General features: G+C 43.5%; 2 protein-coding genes across 2 annotated transcripts in view; one reads left to right on the plus strand and one right to left on the minus strand.

Annotated features, from left to right (window-relative positions):
* LOC120928899 (teneurin-4-like) overlaps positions 1-22,830 on the minus strand; it is a 527,362-nt gene that overhangs the window by 91,521 nt on the left and 413,011 nt on the right. The gene's annotated exons all lie outside the window — the stretch shown is intronic.
* Positions 17,704-18,164, plus strand: LOC120928195 (60S ribosomal protein L26-like). Its single transcript, XM_040339305.1, has one exon. It carries the CDS (start codon positions 17,704-17,706, stop codon positions 18,148-18,150), a length of 447 nt encoding a protein of 148 aa, XP_040195239.1. The 3' UTR covers positions 18,151-18,164.

Raw genomic sequence — 22,830 nt, forward strand, 5'->3', positions numbered from 1 at the left:
ACTCAAATTCATCCCCAAGATGCTCCATCAGGTTAAGGTCAGGACTCTGTGCAGGCCAGTCCAGTTCCTCCACCCCAGACACCCTCATCCATGTCTTTATGGACCTTGCTTTGTGCACTGGTGGGTAGTCATGTTGGAACAGGAAGGGGTCATCACCAAACTGTTCCCACAAAGTTGGGAAAAGGCGGTTCTACAAAGTATTGACTCCAGGGGGCGCCATACAAATGTACACCACACTTTTCACATATTTATTTGTAAATAATTTGGAAAACCATTTATCATTTTCCTTCCACTTCACAATTACGTACCACTTTGTGTTGGTCTATCACATAAAATCCCAATAAAATACATTTACGTTTTTGGTTGTAACATGACAAAATGTGGAAAATTTCAAGGGGTATGAATACTTTTTGTACCCATATGAAATTGTTGTCCTTTTTTCTCCACAAATAGAGCTTTCTTTTGATGGTATTTAACCACTTAAGACCCGGACCTTTAGGCAGCTAAAGGACCTAGCCAGTTTTTACGGTGCGGCACTGCGTCGCTTTAACTGACAATTGCGCGGTCGTGCGACATGGTTCCAAAACAAAATTGGCGTCCTTTTTTTCCCACAAATAGAGCTTTCTTTTGGTGGTATTTGATCACCTCTGCGGTTTTTATTTTTTGAGCTATAAACAAAAATACAGCGACAATTTTGAAAAAAAAAACAATATTTTAAACTTTTTGCTATAATAAATATCCCCCAAAAATATATATATATATATATATATAAAAAAAAAATTCCCTCAGTTTAGGTCGATACGTATTTTTCTACCTATTTTTGGTAAAAAAAATCGCAATAAGCGTTTATCGATTGTTTTTTTGCGCAAAATTTATAGCGTTTACAAAATAGGGGATAGTTTTATTGCATTTGTATTAATTTTTTACTACTAATGGCGGCGATTAGCGTTATTTTTCGTGACTGCGACATTATGGCGGACACTTCGGACAATTTTGACAAATTTTTGGGACCATCATCATTTTCACAGCAAAAAATGCATTAAAAATGCATTGTTTACTGTGAAAATGACAATTGCAGTTTGGGAAGTAACCACAAGGGGGCGCTGGAGGGGTTAAGTGTGACCTCATTTGTGCTAACTGTAGGGGGGTGTGGCTGTAGGTGTGACATCATTGATCGTGTTTCCCTATAAATGGGAACACACGATCAATGACAGCGCCACAGTGAAGAACGGGGAAGCTGTGTTTACATACAACTCTCCTCGTTCTTCAGCTCCGGGGACCGATCACGGGACTCCAGCGGCGATCGGGTCCCGCGGTCACGTTCACGGAGCTTCTGACCGGGTCGCGGGCCTGTGACCCACGGCTGGGCACTTAAAGAGGACGTACCTGTATGTGCTTGTGCCCAGCCGTGCCATTCTGCTGACGTATATGTGCAGGAGGCGGGCCTTAAGTGGTTAATCACCACTAGATTTTTTATTTTGTGTGCTATAAATACAAAAAGAATTTTTTTTTTGTAAAAAAAATAAAAATCTTTGTTTCTATGAAAGGAAAATAAAAACAAATTTTTTAAAGCATTTTTTACACATTTTTACAGCACTGATGGGCACTGATGAGCACTAATAGGGCTCTGCTGTGCCACTGATGATCACTGGAATTGCACTGATGAACACTAATAGGGCACTTATGAGCACTGTAGTAGCGCTGATGAGTACTTTAGTGGCACTGAAGAGTACCCAAATAGCAAGGAAAACTTCTCACAAATTTGTGGCAGTGTTGAATTGTAAGTCTGTTAACTTTCTGCACATCTTCCCTGGCAAGTTGTACACTTGCAGAGCACTTGAAGCACAAGTTCTAGTTGACACTTTTTCAATTTGTTGCAAATTTGGGTGGCAAGTCTCTAGCAAGAGCAAAGTTGCAGTGGTGAGTCTACAGCAAGAGCTCTGCAAGTTTACAGCATGAAAATTCAACCACAGTGCCCCCCTGTGGTGGGATGACTATTGCACAACATAACTGAAACCAGAACTTGCAGCAGACTTGCAAAATGTTTGCAAAGAAAGTTGATCTCGGGTCATGCAATGCGGACTTGCTGCAATTGTGCAACAAACTTGTGAAGCCTGGCAAGTCTAGCAATAGCTTAGCAAGTCATTTTCAAACTTGCAGCTCGATTGCTTGGTATCTGGGCACTCACTGATGGCACTGTAGGGTACTGATGAGCACTGATAAGCACTCACTGATGGCACTGTAGGGTACTTATGAGCACTGATAAGCACTCACTGATGGCACTGTAGGGTACTGATGAGCACTGATAAGCACTCACTGATGGCACTGTAGGGTACTGATGAGCACTGATAAGCACTCACTGATGGCACTGTAGGGTACTGATGAGCACTGATAAGCACTCACTGATGGCACTGTAGGGTACTAATGAGCACTGATAAGCACTCACTGATGGCACTGTAGGGTACTGATGAGCACTGATAAGCACTCACTGATGGCACTGTAGGTCACTGATGAGCACTAATAAGCACTCACTGTAGGGCACTAATGAGCACTGTAGTGGCACCGTAGGGCACTGATAAGCACTCACTGATGGAACTGATAAGCACTCACTGATAGGCACCGTAGGGCACTGATGGCACTGTAGGTCACTGATGAGCACTAATAAGCACTCACTGTAGGGCACTAATGAGCACTGTAGTGGCACCGTAGGGCACTGATAAGCACTCACTGATGGAACTGATAAGCACTCACTGATAGGCACCGTAGGGCACTGATGGCACTGTAGGTCACTGATGAGCACTAATAAGCACTCACTGTAGGGCACTAATGAGCACTGTAGTGGCACCATAGGACACTGATAAACACTCACTGATGGAACTGATAAACACTCACTGATGGGCACTGATGGCACTGTAGGGCACTGATGAGCACTGTAGTGGCACCATAGGGCATTGATGAGCACTACGCTCAGGTGTGAATGCAGCCTGAGAGTGCACCAGATGATTATAATGAACCAGACCCTCCAATTCAGAATCAGTCTGCAGAGGACACGGTGAATCAAACAGCTATTTCTTGAAAGCAGAAACAAGTAGGACTCTACTTCAACATTTGTTAAAATCCCTTCATTGTACATTGATCACACAGAGGGGATTGTTTTTTTTTCTCAAAAAAAGCGGGGTTACATTTTAAGTTGCCGCTGGAAACCATGGAAACGCTGTTTCGTTCCAAGCGCCCCTTTAACCTCTATTCCAATAAAACGCCTTATTTTATTTATTTATTTTTTTGTTCTGTCTCCTTTTCCAAAACTGACAAAAAACACCTGTAAAAATAAATCTCCTGCCGGCTGTTTGGACATATCGCTGAAAAACTGACTCATGTTTCTGTTCAAGCAAAACATAATTTATTTTTAACTCGATGCTGCGAGATCTGCAGGGGTTGATGAAATTGTGCTCTGCAGTAATTCATTTGCTCGGCTAATGTGAGCTAAATCAAACACAGCCATGAAATAGACTTACAGGAAGTCTTCTGAAGAGCGGGCGGGCGCTTTTACGCGGGCCTTTAATCCTTTGGCTTCCGAGCCGCTCTTGCCCGTGAAAAAGTGTGAAAATCAAAATTAGCTGAGATACAAAAACAAAAACAAATCAATGACGTGACCACCTCTGGAACAGTATTAGGAGAACTGCTCAGAGGAATTTTTTTCGAAAAGTAGATGCCTTTTGGCAGGTGCATTGTTAAGCAAACATTTTATTTGAATATATCATGTGCTTAGGGGTTTATCAGCACCGAGATCTTGGCTTCAGTTCCCATCACAAACTTAAAATAGAACTAAAGGAAACATTTTTTCATTGCGGAGAGAGTAACCCCTGTTAGATTTTCTTATTTATTTTTTGCCATCTGTGTCTTATTTCGGAGATTTCCCTTCACTTCCTCTCCCATAGCCCAAACAGGAAGTGGGAGGACATGCCTCCAAAGCAAGGGAATGTGGGGGGTGTATAATAATAAGGGGGCGATAATAGTAGGTGATAAATAAATTCCAAATTCTAGCTTGAAACAATATATTACCTTATTTATCGGCGTATACCGCGCACTTTTTTGCCCTGAAAATTAGGGCAAAATCGTGGGTGCGCGGTATACGCCGATACCCGCGGCGAGTTTGAATACTGCGCCGACATATACCGAGCGCAGTACACTCGTGTATTGTCGGGCAGTCTCGGCTCCTCTCGCGCTGACGTCCTGGAGTAGCCGAGCCTGCCCGACAATACACGAGTGTACTGCGCTCTGTATATGTCGGGGGAGTATTCAAACTCGGCGCGGGAAATGAGCGGGGAGGACGCCGCAGAAGGACGCCGGACCCGACGAAGAGGACACCCGAAGCCGCAGACGGACCCGACGAGGCCGCCGATGGACGCCGCGCAAGACACCAAAACTGTAAGTACAAAAAACTTTTTTCCACAGGAATTCGGGGCAACTTTAGGGGTGCGCGCTATACGCGGGAGCGCGCTATACCCCAATAAATATGGTAACTATAAGGTAGGGTGACCAGACATCCCCGGTTTCAGGGGACAGTCCCCGGATTGAGGACACTGTCCCCGGACAAGTCTGTCCCTGGTTTTGTCCTCGGATTGGATTTGAACAGGCGATGGGGCAAACTACTAGGGGGTCTATTTTTTTCCTTTAATTGTGACCCTTTCTGGTGATCATATGCGGAGTGGAGGGAATATTTCTTCAGTTTCGGGTGCATGCCCAATTTAGTTCCACTCGCATGTTCTTCTGCCTTGGCTCAAGTCCCGGCCAGACACCTGTTTATCTCCTTGCCTTCCCTGGTGGAGTGATCTTCCTCCACTCCCCACACAGTAGTAGTCGGGCCCCGGAGAGTAAGGCCTTATACACAAGATCGGATAAAACCGATGAAAACGGACTAAAGTTCAGTTTCATCGTTCCAAACCGACGTGTGTGGGCCCCATCGGTCAGTTGTCCTTCTGTTCAAAATAGAGAACTTGCTTTAAAAAAATTGAACCGATGGACGCCTAACCGATAGGTCAAAACCGGTCGTTAGTACGCACGACCATCGGTTCAAAATCCACGCATGCTCAGACTAAATGAGGGGACGGGAGCGCATTCATCACGCTGTAACAGACAGAAAAGAGCAAATCGTCTTTTACTAACACAAAATCAGCTAAAGCAGCCCCAAGGGTGGCGCCATTGGATTTGAACTTCCCCTTTATAGTGCCGTCGTACGTGGTTTACGTGTCCGCGTTCTGACACAATCGGTTTTTAAAGTCAGCTTCATCGGTTAGCCGATGAAAACGGTCCTTAGGACCGTTCTCGTCGGATGGACTGATCGTGTGTACGCGGCCTAAGACTTGACAGGCTGTGAGGCAGGCGGCGGTGGCGACGGGCAGAGAGTCGCTGATTGCCACCATTACTAGTAAAAATAAAAAATATGTCCCCGGATTTCATTAAAAAAATCTGGTCACCTTACTATAAGGTCAACAATATATTAGTGATTTAAAGTGCAAGTGCTTATATAATGATCAACAATTAGGTGCAAACAGGTCCAAAAAATGCAGCAAAGGTCTCTAAATTATAAGCAATGGAAAGTCCATGCATCAAATGGTTGACTTCAGAGTAGACACCATCACCACGGAACAGATATCAAACTGACGACACCCGGTGAAAAGTAGAGGTAAGTGCCTACTTACCAGACCACTATGACCCTTTGTATGACAAAAGGATCAGGTGGATCTTTAGTACAGTTGGTGGCCTAAGGTCTGTACTGGTACCTGGATGGGACTGGCCAGGAATGGACTCTTGTGCAAGTGCCGAGACCTTGGCACTAAGGTATTAAGCGTGTTACAGCTAGATGTGATGTGGAGCACCAGCTGCACTGTGTCTCACTCTCGCGGGTAGGTGTAGCTTGCGTTGCACCACCCCTCTCTGCCAAATCTGGAAGTGGCTGAACGTGACCAGGAACGCCTCGACGTACGTTTCATCTATTGATGTCGTCAGGAAGCTCTTTGCTAAAGTTGTTTTCACACCACTCTAAAGGGCCCATAACACACGGTCGGACTTTTTGCCAACAAACTTCAAAATCTGCAAGTTTTCAAATTTGTCCGATCGTGTGTACGCTCCATCGGACCAACTTTATCGGGTTTCATCGGACAAAAAGTTCGGTCTGCAAACGGACAAACTTTACGTCAACAAAAGTCCGATGGTGCCTAGTCCGACCGTGTGTACAGCAAGCAATCGGACTTTTGTACAAAGTACGAACGCACATGCTCAGAAGCAAAGACCAGCCGGAAGCGTTCTGTCTGGTAGAACTAGCGTTCGTATTTGAAAGTGCACTTTCTTGACGCGGCAAGTTCTGAAATCAAGAAAAGCAGCGTTCTCTTCTTCTTTATAATGTGATAATACTAAAAGCTGCTCTGCTGGTGATACTGACGGAGTAAAAACAAATGTCTTTACTTTGGATTAGTGTATTTTGGTTATATGAATCAAACATATTTTTCGTAACGCGTAAATCAGAAGATACGTCGGCATAAGTCGTACGTGAATCTGGGCCAATATATATATATATAATACACACATTTATATTATGCATCACAAGCCCATTAAAAACATGAAGGCCTTTACATTTTAATGGACCCAATACAATAACAGATTATTATTTTTCCTCTATATAACAAAGACCATTCTAAGCTCCTGGGACCGCGATGACCAGAAGTCATAAACTGTTATAGTCTTGCTGAGTTCCTGCCATTCACTAAGGCGTATCACAAAATCAATAGCAGATCAGGTGAGCAGGCAACTGTTAAACAGTAATGCTCCATCTCTACACATAGTCGTTAAAAAACAATTATTAGGGCTACAATTAACTTTTAATGATGTTTGATATTTTTTACTGCATAATGCATGGCCAATAAATATGAAAATGCAAAAAGGTGAATGTTCTGAGCATTAATATACCTGCCAGTACACACCGCCACTGTGCTGAGTCCAGATTGATTTTGCTTTGGCCACAGGTCAAATACATTTCTAGAAAATTCAAGGCCAGGCTAAATAGGATTTATATATACTGGATACAAAGAAACGTTGTATATTGTACATGTATTGTGTATTTTTTATTTATTTTAACCAGTTAACCCCCGGACCATATTGCTGGTCAAAGACCAGAGCACTTTTTGCGATTCGGCACTGCGTCGCTTTAACAGACAATTGCGCGCTCGTGCGACGTAGCTCCCAAACAAAATTGGCGTCCTTTTTTCCCCACAAATAGAACTTTCTTTTGGTGGTATTTGATCACCTCTGTGGTTTTTAATTTTTGCGCTATAAACAAAAATAGAGTGACAATTTTGAAAGAAATTAATATTTTTTACTTTTTGCTATAATAAATATTATATCCACATATTTATATCCACAAAGTACAAAGTCCATTAGGAGCATTATCATAGTGACTAAATACAAAGTTAATTAATACAAAAAATTTAAAAACTCAATGCTAAGTCCATTAATACAAGTGCCAATATAAAGTGAAAAGTCCAAGCTCCCATTCCTTAAGGCTGGGTTCACACTGCCGTACGGAGCGGCTCACAGCAGAAACACGGTGCGTCCCTGTTCACTTTTTCAGATCTGATATCGGTCCGAATTGTTGGCTAATTTCGGACCTGAAACGGACCGAAAGACACACAGGACTCCTGTGCAATTCGCTCCGGAGCAGCTCTCGAGATGTGTGAGGCGCTTTGTTGACTTTGCACTTTGTGGATACGATTATGCACTTTGTTTATCACGAGAACGCTTGAAATAGGATTTGGGTTTAATTTGTTTATGATGTGTACTGCTTTAAATTATGACACAGTTACCAACAAATAATCAGGCCCCGTGGCAAAAATGAGAACATTTCTATGAATGAATGAATGAATGAAAAACTTATATAGCGTGGCACATGCGAACTAAATCGCCTCTGGGCGCTTGTTGTTCCTGTCTCCTTTGATATCAAAAGAGATGTGTCTTGATCTTTCTCCTGAATGCTAGATGGTTTTCCTCCAACCGAATGCTGGTTGGTAAGGCGTTCCATTGTCTGGGACCCTGGACCGCGAATCTCCTTTCTCCTTTTGATTTGTAATTGGCTTTCGGTATCTGAAGCAGATTTTGGTTGGTGGATCGCAGAACGCGATTGGAGTTGTGAGCTTTTATTTTTTCACACAGATAATGGGGAGCGTTCCCATGGATACATCTATGCGTTAGGCAGAGTGCTTTAAAAGCAATTCTGTCTTTTACTGGCAACCAATGAAGGGATCTCAGTGAAGGTGAGATTGATTCCCATGTTTTTTTCCCAGTCACTAGTCTGGCGGCCGTGTTTTGAACGACTTGCAGACGAGCGATTTGGTACTTTGGGAGTCTGAGGTAAAGGGCGTTTGCATAATCCAATCTGGAGTTTACAATAGCTCCCACCACGGCCGCTATGTCTTCTTTGGGAATAAAAGGAGTAAGTTTGCGAAGTAGGCGCAGCAGATGGTGAGATCCGCTGACTACTGACCCTATTTGTGCGTCCATTGTCATGTGAGAGTCGAAGATGACCCCGAGACTTTTGACTTTGGCGCTAGGGGTGATGATTTTGCCCAGAATGGGCGGGGGTATCAAAGTTGTTGCAGGTTGATTCATACGCTTGGTGTGAAATAGGAGAAGTTCTGTTTTCGCTCCGTTGAGTTTAAGATAACTCTTCGTCATCCAGTTCTCTATCAAAGAGAGGCATGTCTCTAGATTGAGATAGTGATCCTTTTCGTTGCAAATGCGGTCCATATGGGGTATAAAGGTACAGGAGTGGAACCGATTGTTACTTTGCCAAGTAAGACCTGAACACTGTCACGTTGGGGGACAGTGCTGTCCTCCTCCCATATAAGCTCCAACCTCATCAACACCGGATGGACTCAGGTTGGACTCCTGTAACAAGGACAATGTTTTCTTATTCTTATGTTTTTCCAGATAAAAAAAAAATACAAAAGGTGTGAGCAAGTCAAAATAATTTTAGATAAATGGCACTGAGACTTTGTCAAGTAAGACCTGAACACTGTCTAGTTGAGGGACAGTGTTGTCCTCCTCCCATATAAGCTCCAACCTAATCAACACCAGATGGACTCAGGTTGGACTCCTGTAACGGGGACAATGTGTTCTTAATCCTACGTCTATACAGAATAAAAATACAAAATGTGTTGGGAAATCAAAATAATTTCTGAAAAATTACATTTGAGACTTTGCCAAGTAAAACCTGAACACTGTCAAGTTGGGGGGGAAAGCCGTCATCCTCCTATATAAGCTCCAACCTCATCAACACCGAATGGACTCAGATTGGACTCCTGTAACAGGGACAATGGACCTGATCCACAAAAGGGATACGCCGGCGTATCTACTGATACGCCATCGTATCCCTGTTTCTATCTATGGAACTGATCCACAGAATCAGTTTCTCATAGATAGGCAGAAGATCCGACATGTGTAAGGGACTTACACTGATCTTAGGATGCAGTACCGCGGCCACCGCTGGGGGCATTTCTCGTCTAAATCCAGCGTCGGGTATGCAAATTAGCACTTACGGAGATCCACAAAGCTTTTTCGCTTCGTTTTTTTCTCCGTAAGTATTAGTTTGCCGTCGCAAAATTAGGGCTGCTTTTACAAAGTGAAAACTGTTTACACCATGTAAAAGTAGACCCTTCTATCCCGCGTCGCTGTAATTTTTTATTTTATTTTATTATTATTTTTCGCCGCAACTCTTCTTTTTTTTTTTTACGCCCGTCGCGATTCTCAAAACCCGGCGCAATGTAAATCCGCACAAAGCACGCCGGGAAAATAACGTCGGGAGCATGCGCAGTACGTCCGGCGCGGTAGCGCGCCTATTTTAAATGGGACTCGCCCCATTCGATTAGGCACGCCTTGCGCCTGACGGATTTAAGTTACACCGCTGAAAATTTCTAGGTAAGTGCTTTGTGGATCAGGCACTTAGGTAGAGATTTTGCGGCGGTGTAACTTAAATGGCAAAAGTTAAGTTACGGCCGGTTTTTGTGGATCTGCCCCAATGTGTTCTTAATCTTATGTCTAATCAGATTAAAAGAAAAAATACAAAGGCGTGGGCAAGTCAAAATTATTTCAGATAAATGGCACTGAGAGTAAAACCTGAACAATGTCACATTGGGGGACAGTGATGTCCTCCTCCCACCAGGTTGGACTCCTGTAACGGGGACAATGTGTTCTTAATTCTACGTCTATACAGATTAAAAAAAAAAAATACAAAAAATGTGGGCAAATCAAAATAATAAAAAAAAATGGCATTGAGACTTTTCCAAGTAAAACCTGAACACTGTCAAGTTGGGGGGGGGCAAGCCGTCATCCTCTCATAAAAACAGAACACTGTCACATTGGGGGACAGTGATGTCCTCCTCCCATATAAGCTCCAACCTCATCAACACCGGATGGATTTAGATTGGACTCCTGTAACGGGGACAATGTGTTCTTAATCTTACATCTATCCAGATTAAAAGAAAATATACAAAGGTGTGAGCAAGTCAAAATAATTTCCGATAAATGGCATTGAGACTTTGCCAAGTAAGAACTAAACACTGTCACATTGGGGACAGTGCTGTCCTCCTCCCACATAAGCTCCAACCTCATCGACACCGGATGGACTCAAGATTGGACTCCTGCAACGGGGGACAATGTGTTCCTATTCTTACATTTATCCAGATTTAAAAAAAATTATATACAAAAGGTGTCGGCAAGTCAAAATAATTTCAAATAAATGGCATTGAGAGCATCTCAGCCTACACATAATACAGCCTGTGCTAGTCAAGCTGTACTTGTGATATTTATATAAAAAAAAATACCCCATTGAGCCGCATTCACACATGATGAGCAGTGATGTTTTTTTTGCTCCTACCATAAAAGGGACTCACGCTGAGACACATTTTCTTCTTTATACCTCACCGTAACTAACAAGCGCCCTGAACTTAAGCTTCTTCTACTCATGCCAATCTATTTAATTCGAAAAATTCACATTTTACATCTTCAGTTATGATACAGTTCATAAAAAAAAAAAATAACTATTCTAGATTTTTTTGGCCAGTAAAGGCCAAAAATGACCATTAACTCATATGAATTGAAGTCATGTCTATTTAGTACACTATATGGCCCAAGTTTTGAGGACATCTGACCACCACACCTACCTATATGGCCAAAGATATGTGGTTCAGTTGTTTCCTATGAAGGGTACTGTTACTGCTTTAGCATTAACTAATTGATTGCATTCAGGTCTTTTCTGTTCTGGTATGCCTGTCCCCCTGTGTACAAAGCCAATTCCATAAAGCCATGGTTTAATGAGTTTGGTGTGGACGACCTTTAGTGTCCTGCACAGATACTGACCTCAAATCTAAAGAACATCTTTGGGATGAATTGAAACTCCGATTGCAACCCAGGTTTTCTAGTTCAACATCAGTACCTGACGTCACAAAAACTCTTTTGGTTAAATTGGAACAAAGTCCCATAGACACTAAAAAATCTTGTTGAAATCCTTCCAAGAAGACAGTATTGGCCCGGATTCACAAACAGCGGCGCATATTTATGCCGCCGTAGCGTATCTCCTTTACGCTACGCCGACGCAGCGCAGAGAGGCAAGCACTGAATTCACAAAGCCAGTGCTTCCAAATCTGCGCTGGGTTTCCAAGGCGTAAGTCGGCGTAAGTGGAAGTGGGCGTGAGCCATGCTAATGAGGCGTGACCCCATGCAAATGATGGGCCGAGCGCCAGACAGATATGTATAATGAATGGCGCATGCGCCGTCCCGTGGACGCATCTCAGTGCGCATGCTCACAATCACGTCGGAACAACTGCCTAAGATACGCCGGATCACTGCCTACGGCGTGAACGTAACCTACACCTAGTCATATTCACGTCCTACGTAAACTACGTAAAATATGTCGGCTTGTGTTCCCTGGTGCAGCCCTTTGCATGGATGCTGCTGAGTTACACCTCATATGGGGCATAACTTTGCGCCGGACGTATGAATTTACGCGCACTGCGTCGGACGGACGGACGTTCGTGAATCGGCGTATCTCCCTCATTTGCATATGTGAATAGAAAATCAATGGGAGCGCCAAATACATCCAGCGTAAATATGTGCCCACTCTAAGCCGGCGTAGGCAAGTTACGTCGGTCGGATGAAGCCTATTTTCAGGCGTATCTTAGTTTTGTGGGCACGGAGCACAGATACGACGGCGCATATTTGCACTTACGCGGCGTATCTCGAGATACGTCGGTGCAAGTGCTTTGTGAATCCGGGCCATAGTCTTCTCAGATGGAGGCTGATATAGAAACAAAGGGTGTGTGTGTGGGGGGGATGTTACTCAATATCAATGCCTATGCATCAAGCTCATAAAATGATGAAACCCTGTCTGTCTTTGCTTAAAGTGGATCTTCACCCACTCCAATGACTTGGTTCCTTTGCATCCCGCCAAACCTCTGCTGCTTATATATTGGGTTCTTATTTCTATTTAGTTGTGGCCTGCCCCCCTCTCCCCCCATTCTCCATCACTCATCTATGCAACTTACATCAGTGCATATCCCAGGAGCCCCATGCGTTTTCCTGTTGACCTACGGAGGAGGGGGGTGGGCCTAGCACCACCATCATTTGTAGGCTACACCAGAATCCAAAAGAGAGCTGGTGCAGCCTCCCAATGATTTCACAGATAAACATGGCGGCACGGTTTCCAGCGACAGCTGCAGAAAAGAGGTTCTCAGTGGGACAACATTGGATCCTCTGTGTGGGTGAATATCTGAAGTGTGGCCAACTCAGCATCAAATAAGTGGGGCATCAAGAAAAAAAAATATAGGGGGGGGGGAGGATGAAACTCCTCTTTAAGAATCAGTCCATTCAGAAGTGATACTGTAGTCATATATTTAACCCAGTGAGAAGAATAAGCCCCAGCTGCTTATAAATCATGAATGCACCAACATCGAAGTGCCCCTGTCATACTTATCAAGGTACTGTTAGCAGAATTACCACCTTAGCTTTTGTTTGGATTTTATTGCATAGAAAATGCAAGACATTCTGGAAACGGGGCCCATTCGGAGATATCAACCCCCTATGGCTACTACTGTATGCAGCTGGGAAGCAGGATTGGACCCACAAGGTAGGGGCTATCACTGTAGTAGTGATTTCCAGATTCCAGCGGGATCCCACAGGTATGAAGTAGGCATACTTACATCCAATGTAGCTATGCAATAAAATCCATAAATACATATCAGTTTGAAAGTAAATACATACTAATCAGAACCTACCCCTGCAAACAAGCAAAGCAGTAGGAAGCAAATGGTTACCGGTACATTTATTAGCAATAAAGCAGTGATATGAGCAAGCCTGCTGATTCAATTATACTGCTTAGAGAGAAAAGAGCACATATGACCCCTATTAGCCTATTGTGCCTACAAGATACCCTCACTAGGTCTAGGACAACATATGCATAGTCTGTATTGTGTTTCCAGATTTGAGCAGTACATTTAAATGCTGAATTGCACTTGTCACTCTGGTCTCCCTGAAATGAAAGCACAGGGTCACCAGCCTCCTGAGACTCTTTGCTGGTCTTTTGTGTTATCTGCAAGAGCCCTTTACCTCTAAAATTCAGGCTGGCCAAGGACAGCCATTCACTCTGAGATGCTGACTTTTCGGAAAGCTGAAATTTGCTTGCTGCAGTCACTCAGAGTGCAGGGGGCTTCCAGGACATCTGCAGCAAACCTTTGAAAGGCGGAAGGTACTGAATGACACCTGTTGGTTTCTAGTCTTCAAATCACAGCTAATTGTATGGATCAAGATAACAGACAATATTACTTTAAAGGACAACTTTATGAATGAATCCCCCCAACTCCTGAGTGCAGCCTACCCGGTAACATACCTAACCTTCCTTCCCTCTCCAGAGATTGTCAATGTATGACCCTGTGTGGCGTTCAATAGTGTTGAGCGGAATACGCCATATTCGATTTCGCGATATATCACGAATATAAAGACGAATATTCATGAAATATTCGCTAAAATCGAATATTCGTGATATTTTATATAAAAAAAAAAATTGCGAAATTTCGCTAATGCGAATGCGAAATTGATTGCGAAATTTTGACAACTGTGGTAGGAGAACTCTGATTGGCTCTGATGCAAAAGAAGGGCGAAGAAAGTATTCGCGAATATTCGGAAATCGAATATTGGTGATATTTTATCGAAATTTCGCTAATGCGAATGCGAAATTGATTGCGAGATTTTGACAACTCTGATTGGCTCTGATGCAAAAGAAGGGTGGAGAAAGTATTCGCGAATATTCGGAAATCGAATATTGGTGATATTTTATCGAAATTTCGCTAATGCGAATGCGAAATTGATTGCGAGATTTTGACAACTCTGATTGGCTCTGATGCAAAAGAAGGGCGAAGAAAGTATTCGCGAATATTCGGAAATCGAATATTGGTGATATTTTATCGAAATTTCGCTAATGCGAATGCGAAATTGATTGCGAGATTTTGACAACTGTGGTAGGAGAACTCTGATTGGCTCTGATGCAAAAGAAGGGCGGAGAAAGTATTCGCGAATATTCGGAAATCGAATATTCGCGATTGCGAATATTCGGCAACATAAAAGGATCGCCTCAGCTTAGCTACTCGGCCCAGGGTCTCTAATCATACCAGCAATGCTTTTAGACGTCGATAGGACGTGATCTGTTTTAAAAATAAATTTGAAAAAATATGAATATTCGGAATAGCGAATTTTGGCCGCAAAATTCGAGTTATTCGCGAATATTCGAATATGCCATATTCGTAACGAATATTCTAAATGCGAATATTCGTGAGCAACACTAGCGTTCAATGGCTTTTGCAATGAAGCATCCCGACTGGGGCCACGTCTTACTGTATGTTTGCACTGGCCCAATTTATTTCTGGAGCAGTCATATTCTGCTGTGTGACTGGAGGCCACTATGGCTCATCCAAAGGTACAGTGCCTTGAAAAAGTATTCACCCCCTCATTTTTCGTGTTTTGTTGCCTCACAACCTGGAATTAACATGGATTGTTTGAGGATTTCACTGTGGGGATGGTGTTCTTTGGGTGATGTGATGTGTTGGGTTTGCGCCATACAATAGCGTTTTCTTTAATGGCCAAAAAGTAAATTTTTTGTCTCATCAGACCAGAGCACCTTCCTCCACACATTTTGGGAGTCTCCCACATGCCTTTTCGCAAACTCAAAACGTGCCATTTTGTTTTTTGCTGAAAGTAATGGCTTTCTTGTGGCCACTCTTCCATAAAGCCCAACTGGCTTATTGTCGTCCTATGTACAGAAACTCCAGTCTCTGCTGTGGAACTCTGCAGGTCCTCCAGGGTTACCTTAGGTCTCTGTGCTGCCTCTCTGATTAATGCCCTCCTTGCCCGGTCCCAGAGTTTTGGTGTGCGGCCGTCTCTTGGCAGGTTTGCTGTTGTGCCATGTTCTTTCCATTTGGTTATGATAGATTTGATGGGGCTCCTAGGGATCATCAAAGATTTGGATATTTTTTTTATAACCTAACTCTGACTTGTACTTCTCAACAACATTGTCCCTTACTTGTTTGGAGAGTTCCTTGGTCTTCATGGCAGTGTTTGGTTAGTGGTGCCTCTTGCTTAGGTGTTGCAGCCTCTGGGGCCTTTCAAAAAGGTGTGTATATGTAATGACAGATCATGTGAGACTTAGGCCCTGTACACACGATCAATCCAAACTGACTGAAGGTCCGTTTCATCAGTCCAAACCTACCGTGTGTAGGCCCCATCGGACTTTTGTCCTTCAGTCCAAAAATGTAGAACTTGCTTTAAAATTGGACTGATGGACGCCTGACCGATCGGTCAAAACCGATGGTTAGTACGCAAAAGCATCGGTTCCAAACCAGCGCATGCTCAGAATCAAGTCGACGCATGCTTGGAAGCATTGAACTTCATTTTTCTCTGCACGTTGTTGTGTTTGACATCACCGCGTTGGACTCGATCGGTTTTTGAACTGATGGTGTGTAGGCACATCAGACCATCAGTCAGCTTCATCGGTTAACCGATGAAACGGACCTTCAGTCCGTTTTCATCAGTTTGGACTGATCGTGTGTACAGGGCCTCAGATTGCACACAGGTGGACATCATTTCACTAATTATGTGACTTCTGAAGGTAATTGGTTGCACCAGAGCTTTTTATGGGCTTCATAACAAAGGGGGTGAATACATACGCACATGGCAGTTATCAGTTTTTTATTTCTGAAAAATAGTTTTATGTATGTATTTTTCTAATTTTACTTCACCAACTTAGACTATTGTGTTCTGATCCATCACATATAATTCAGATTAAAACAAAACAATGAACTAAAGGATCGAATGTAACAAAATAGGTAAAAAGCCAAGGAGGTGGGGGGGGGGGTGAATACTTTTGCAAGGCACTGTATGAATTGGGCTACGACATGTAGTGAGAAAGTACAGTTGCAAAGGTTGGTGCCACGCAGTGAAAATGGCTGGAATGGGGAAAAAGGTAAGGTATTTGACCAAATGGGCTGCATTCAGAGGGTGGGGTGGGGGGGGGGGTTAAAGTGTTTCTTAACCTGAAAAGCTTACTAGTCCTTAGATGTAGTCCCTGCCTTCGTTTTTTTTTTTTTTTTTGCAAGCTTTATTTACAATATTTTTACTTGTTCGGTAACACCTTTCCAATCTTGAGGTGGCTACCCCCACTCCTTCACTGTATTTAATAAGGAGCAGCATAGCCACCGTTGGAGAACAGCCTGTGGAGAGGGTAGTGGTAAATGGACTAGTAGATTTAGATGGCCTTTGTAAAAGTGACTAACAAATTAAAGCTTAACTCCAGATGAAACCTTTTAGGCAGTTACAGTTACTTTACCTGTTTATATCCAATCTCATTTCCCAGGGGCTTAAATAGGTTCTGCCTGATCCAAGATGGCTGCAAGAGTCAAATTGGGTAGCAGCATCAAACTGTATAGCTTCCCAAGTGACCCAGGAAGCCACAGAGGAACCATGTTTCCCTCACCGTCCTCTCCAACTGTACTGTTGCTATAGATGAGCGCCATCTACAGTAGAGAAAGTAGGCTGCACCTGCCTACAAGCTCATCACCCCTGGGGTGGGGGGGTGCTCTGGTGAAGACCAAGATGCCACTTTTGCCTCGTTTCTACTGAGCGGATCGGTTCGGTACGGTTCGGTTCGGTACGCTATTTTGGGTGTTTCCATTATGAAAGTGTGCCATAAAACCGAACCGTACCACACCATTCTGGGTCCTGCTTCAGATGTGGGGCCATAGAAAATGGAACGGTACGGTTAGGGCGAAGCTACAATACATTCCACTGATTGGTGGACACGCTAGGCATTTTTTTCTAAACCCTGTATGGCCCCTGACGGTCCGACTTGCATTGGAAACGCTCACCTGAATAGACCGGACCATTCTAACTGTTCCAAACTGTGGAAACGAGGCATTAGAGATCACCTGTCATGGGTAAATATCGTAACACTTTCTCATTCTCCTATCCTTTTCTATTTAATTTTTACAATAATATTTTCTTTCCTTTTCCCTTTCCGTTTCTCATTTATTTTCTCTTTTTCTTTTCCCTTTCCTTTTCATACCCAAGTGTATCTCTACCCAAAACATATTTATTTTAGTTCTAGAAAAAATGGAAATAGGTCAGAACCCCTATCAGGTTTTATGGCTAATCGAAATTTGGCTAGTGAAATGTTCCCTCTTTTCCTGTCCTGGGGACAGAAAGATTATGTCCTCTCCCCTCTCCGAGGAGTTGAGGCAAAAGTACAACGTTCGCTCTATGCCCATCTGCAAGGACGATGAAGTGCAGGTCGTTCGTGGACACTACAAAGGTCAGCAAATTGGCAAAGTTGTCCAGGTGTACAGAAAGGAATACATCATCTACACTGAACGTGTGCAGCGTGGAAAAGCTAACGGCACCGCTGTCTATGTTCATATCCACCCCAACAAGGTGGTGGTCACCAGGCTAAAGCTTGACAAGAATCGCAAGAAGATCTTGGAACGCCAAGCCAAGTCTCGCCAAGTTGGCAAAGAGAAGGGCAAATACAAGGAAGAAACCATTGAGAAGATGCGGGAGTAACTTTATCAATAAAAACAAACTGTCAATTTTCTTTTCCACTGTTAAATTTGTATTTTCCTTGACCCTCCCTTCCCCGTCCCCCTCTCTCCTTTTTCAGTCCTATTTCCTTTCTTTTTTCCCCCCTTTTCCTTGTTCCCTTTTTCTTTTCTCCGTTCCTTTTTTCTATCTCCTTTCCTTTTCCCCTGGCCCTTACCAATTCCTCTGTTTCCCTTTTCTTTTCCCTTTCCTTTTTTCTTTCTTTTATTTTCTTCCTTCTTTTTCCATTCCCCCATGTTACCTTTTCCTTTTCCCTGTTCCATTTTTGTTTTCCTCTCTTTTCACCCTTCCTTAAAGCGGGGGTTCACCCTAAAAAAAAAAAAAATCTTTATCTACCATACAAACTAGCATACTAGCGTCAGCTACAGTATGCCTTTTTTTTTGCGTTGTACTTACGGTTTAATCCGTAACTTTCGTTTCAGACTCTGGCCGGGAAATGGGCGTTCCTATGAAGAGGGGTACATGATTGACTCCAGCTATGGCGCGTCATGCCTTCCAAAAAAAGCCGAAATAGGATGCGGACATATACGGCGCCTGCGCTGTCAGCTCCTAGTCTGTGCGCAGGCGTCGTATAGCGCCGTGAAGAGCCGAGTCCTACTCCGGCTATTTTCGGAATGTGTGACGCGCCATAGCCGGCCGTCAATCATGTTCCACTCTTCATAGGAACGCCCATTCCCCGCGGGTGTCTGAAACGAAACTTATGGATTAAACCATAAGTACAGCACAAAAAAAAAAAAAGGCATACTGTAGCTGATGCTAGTATGCTAGTTTGGATGGTACAAAGTTGTGGTTTTGGGTGAACCTCCGCTTTAATTTATTTTTGTTTTTCTTTCCTTTCACCCCTCTCCCCTTTTTCCTTTCTCTTCACCCCTGTCCACTTTTTGTTTTACTTTCCCTTCTCCCATCCTCTTTTTATTTTCCTGCCCCCTTACCCATTCCTCTGTTCCCCTTTTCTTTTCCCTTTCTTTTTTTCTTTCTTTTATTTTCTTCCTTCTTTTTCTATTTCCCCATGTTTCCTTTTCCTTTTTCCCTGTTCCATTTTTGTTTTCCTTTCTCTTCTCCCTTCCTTAATTTATTTTTGTTTTTCTTTCCTTTCACCCCTCTCCCCTTTTTCCTTTCTCTTCACCCCTGTCCACTTTTTGTTTTACTTTCCCTTCTCCCATCCTCTTTTTATTTTCCTGCCCCCTTACCCATTCCTCTGTTCCCCTTTTCTTTTCCCTTTCTTTTTTTCTCTTTTATTTTCTTCCTTCTTTTTCCATTTCCCCATGTTACCTTTTCCTTTTTCCCTGTCCCATTTTTGTTTTCCTTTCTCTTCACCCTTCCTTAATTTATTTTTGTTTTTCTTTCCTTTCACCCCTCTCCCCTTTTTCATTTTCCTTTCTCTTCACCTTTGCCTCATTTTGATTTTATTTTACCCTTTCCTTTCCCTTCTCTGTTTCCCTTTTATTTTACTTTTCTCTTTCTCCTTTTTATTTATGTTTCCTCATTTAATTTCCTTTCCCTTTTTCCTGTTCATTTTCCCTGCCCTTCTTCCCTTTTCAAATAAATTTCACCTTTTCTCATTCCTTTACCCCTTCTCTTTCCTTTCTTCTTCCTTCCTGTCTTCCATTTGTCTCCCATTTTTCTTAAGGCTCCATGCACACTGAAGCTCATAAACTGCACTTTATTGGCGTTTTGGTGTTTTTTTTTTTTAAAAGCCCATAAACTGCACTCTATGTTAGCCTATGTGTCCACGCACACATGGAAGTTTATTAGCGTTAATGAGCAGTGGAGATTATGGGCTTTTTTCTAAACGCCCAAAAATCGCGGTCAAAGTGCAGTTTTTCGGTGGGGAAAAACGCAAAAAAAACGCAAAACGCCGAAAAACGCTGCTCGCCAGCATTTTTTTGCATTTTTTTTATCCATTGAAAAAGGAAAAAAACACTACACTGAAAAACGTTGAAAGGCTTCCTGCAAAGCTACTGGCGTTTTTTATAGCTTTTTTTTAGCTTCCAGTGTTCATGGAGCCTTGCTCATTCTCTCCTCTCTTCCTTTCTTTTTTTTTCTTTCTTTTTCTATTCTCTCTTCATTTTTCTCTGCCTCGTCCATCACGCTCATTATGATTCCTTTTGTCCATCCAAACAATAAAAGGAAATAATTAACTATCCATTCGATCATCGTCTGTAATAAAATACTGCACACATCATCATTTGCATGAATGGTATTGCTGCGGAAGCATAAAAATCAATTATAAAGCTATTTTGACAATAAAAAGGGCCGGCCGTTACTTTGCATGCATGCTGGTGGCTTTGGAAACCAGATTATCAATGTTTAATGGGTTCCTCGAAGACAATATTGCACAAACATTTTCCGTCAGATGCATGCTTAATTAAGCCAGATTATTACATGCAAAGGGCAAGGCACAAGTGCACTGAAAAGAGTCCCGTGGGATTGCTTTCATGAGAAGAGTGGCTTTCTTAATTGCTAAGCTCCAGTAACGCAATGGCAAGGCTGCTTTCTTGTTTCAACCGCAAATCAATGGCTGTTTGTCTTAGACATACCAAGGGGTGCGAGTGAACATTTCTGGTTGCTGCAGCAACTGGATCACATGACCAGGACGGCATCCATGTCCCTCTAGACATCAGATTATCTAGGATTACCTTAAAAAGAAAATAGCTGTAAACAGTGGTGTAACAATGGCCATAGTGGCCCATGCAGCTGCTGTGGGGCCTGGGACAGGAGGGGGGACCTCATTAGGGGAAATTTTAAGGAAAACTAAACTGTGACGTTTTCAGTATAAAAGAGATGGGAAAAAAAGTTTACTATTGTTTATTACTACTATTATTATAGTTTATTAATATTGCATTTACTATACTGACAGCCCTCCTGCCTGTCCTGATTTAGGTAAACTTTATGTGAAAGTAGATCTTCACTCTTCTTTTGAATATTTTGGGCCCTACTTTTCCCTTTTAAAACACTTTTCAGTCATTCCCAACAGCAACAACATACTCCTTAACTTGCAAACAGGTAAAAGCAGTGGGGTAGATTCAGGTACCGCTGCACACTTCTTACGGAGGCGCAGCGTACCGTTTTTACCCTGCGCCTACGCAAATTATCTGCGCTACGCTTCATTCATGAAGCAGTAGCTACGTAATTTGCGCGGGCGCTCCTTAAGACCGCATTCACATCTAGGCGTTTTTACGCCTGTAGCGCTACTCCGCTGCCGCCAGAGGGCTGGAAATACATGTCCCTCTATGGAGATGGTTCACATCTCCACGCCGAACGCCGGACGCCTGACGCCTATCGCCTGAAAAAAGGTCCCAGACTTTTTTTTCAGGCGTCTTTCGGCGTTTCGGCTAGGAGATGGGAAGCATCTCCATAGAGGGGGTCATTCTGGGGTACATCTGGGCGGACAATACCGGCGTTTTGTCGCCGCAAATCGCGGTACAAAACGCCGCTATTTGTACCGCGATTTGCGGCGACAAAACCCCACGATTTCGTCCGCCTAGATGTGAATGGAGCCTAAAACTGTCCGGCGTAAGGGCGCGTAATTTAAATGATCCCGTAGGGGGCGTGGATCATTTAAATTAGGCGCGTTCCCGCACCGAAAGTAGTGCGCATGCTCCGTCGGGAAACTTTCCCGACGTGCATTGCGGCAAATGACGTCGCAAGGACGTCATTTGCTTCAAAGTGAACGTAAATGGCGTCCAGCGCCATTCACGATTCACTTACGCAAACGACGTTAAATTTTAAATTCGCGACGCGGGAACGACGGGTATACGTAGCATTGGCTGCCCCTGCTAATAGCAGGAGCAGCCTTACGCGGAACCCGACGAACGGAAACGACGTAAACTGCGTACGCAGGGCTCGCGTAGGGTTGTGAATCGGCGTTAGTATGCAATTTGCATACTATACGCTGACCACTACGGGAACGCCACCTAGCGGCCAGCGTAAGAATTCAGCCTACGATACGATGGCATAAGAGCCTTATGCCAGTCATATCTTAGGCTGCAGTCGGCGTATCGAGCTCTCTGAATCAGGAGCACTCGATACGCCGGCGCAACTAAGCAATTGCGCTGCGTAACTATGGTTACGCAGACGTAATTGCTACCTGAATCCACCCCAGTGATGACAGCCAAGTCAATGACCAGCCCATACCTTTATGGGTTTGCCGGAGTCATACATCCCATACCCAAGGAATGAGTAGTCCAACAAGTTCTGCACCTCTGCTTGCTTGCTTCTGCCCTACAATGAAACTCCCAAAAGCTAGAGCCTCAAAGATTATATCTTTGTATGCCTTGGTTCTTGCACTGCTTCCCATGACCAACACACTTTAGGCAGACTATTTATATAGAACCCTCTACCCAAGATACCATTGTGGCAAGGGCAGGTCTGGGTGTCAGGATTAGTAAATAAACCCACAACCTCTGCTGCATCAGACAGTGGCTCTTCTTGTGGAGCCACCTGAGGTGCTGGACAGCTCCTTGGCTGCTCCTTTGGACTTTCTTGCTTTGTTTGTTGTTTCTGGTGAACCTTGAACTCTTTACTCCTCCCATGAACTTCCTGTTTTAAGCCATGTCCTTCCTGTTCCGGGTCATTGTGCTCTGCCCAGCCGATATCTTGCTCATTTTCTTCCTTATCTCCGCTACCAATGGTTATCGACCT

The sequence above is a fragment of the Rana temporaria genome, chromosome 2 (genome assembly GCF_905171775.1).
Source record: "Rana temporaria chromosome 2, aRanTem1.1, whole genome shotgun sequence".
NCBI classification, from domain to species: Eukaryota; Metazoa; Chordata; class Amphibia; order Anura; family Ranidae; genus Rana; species Rana temporaria.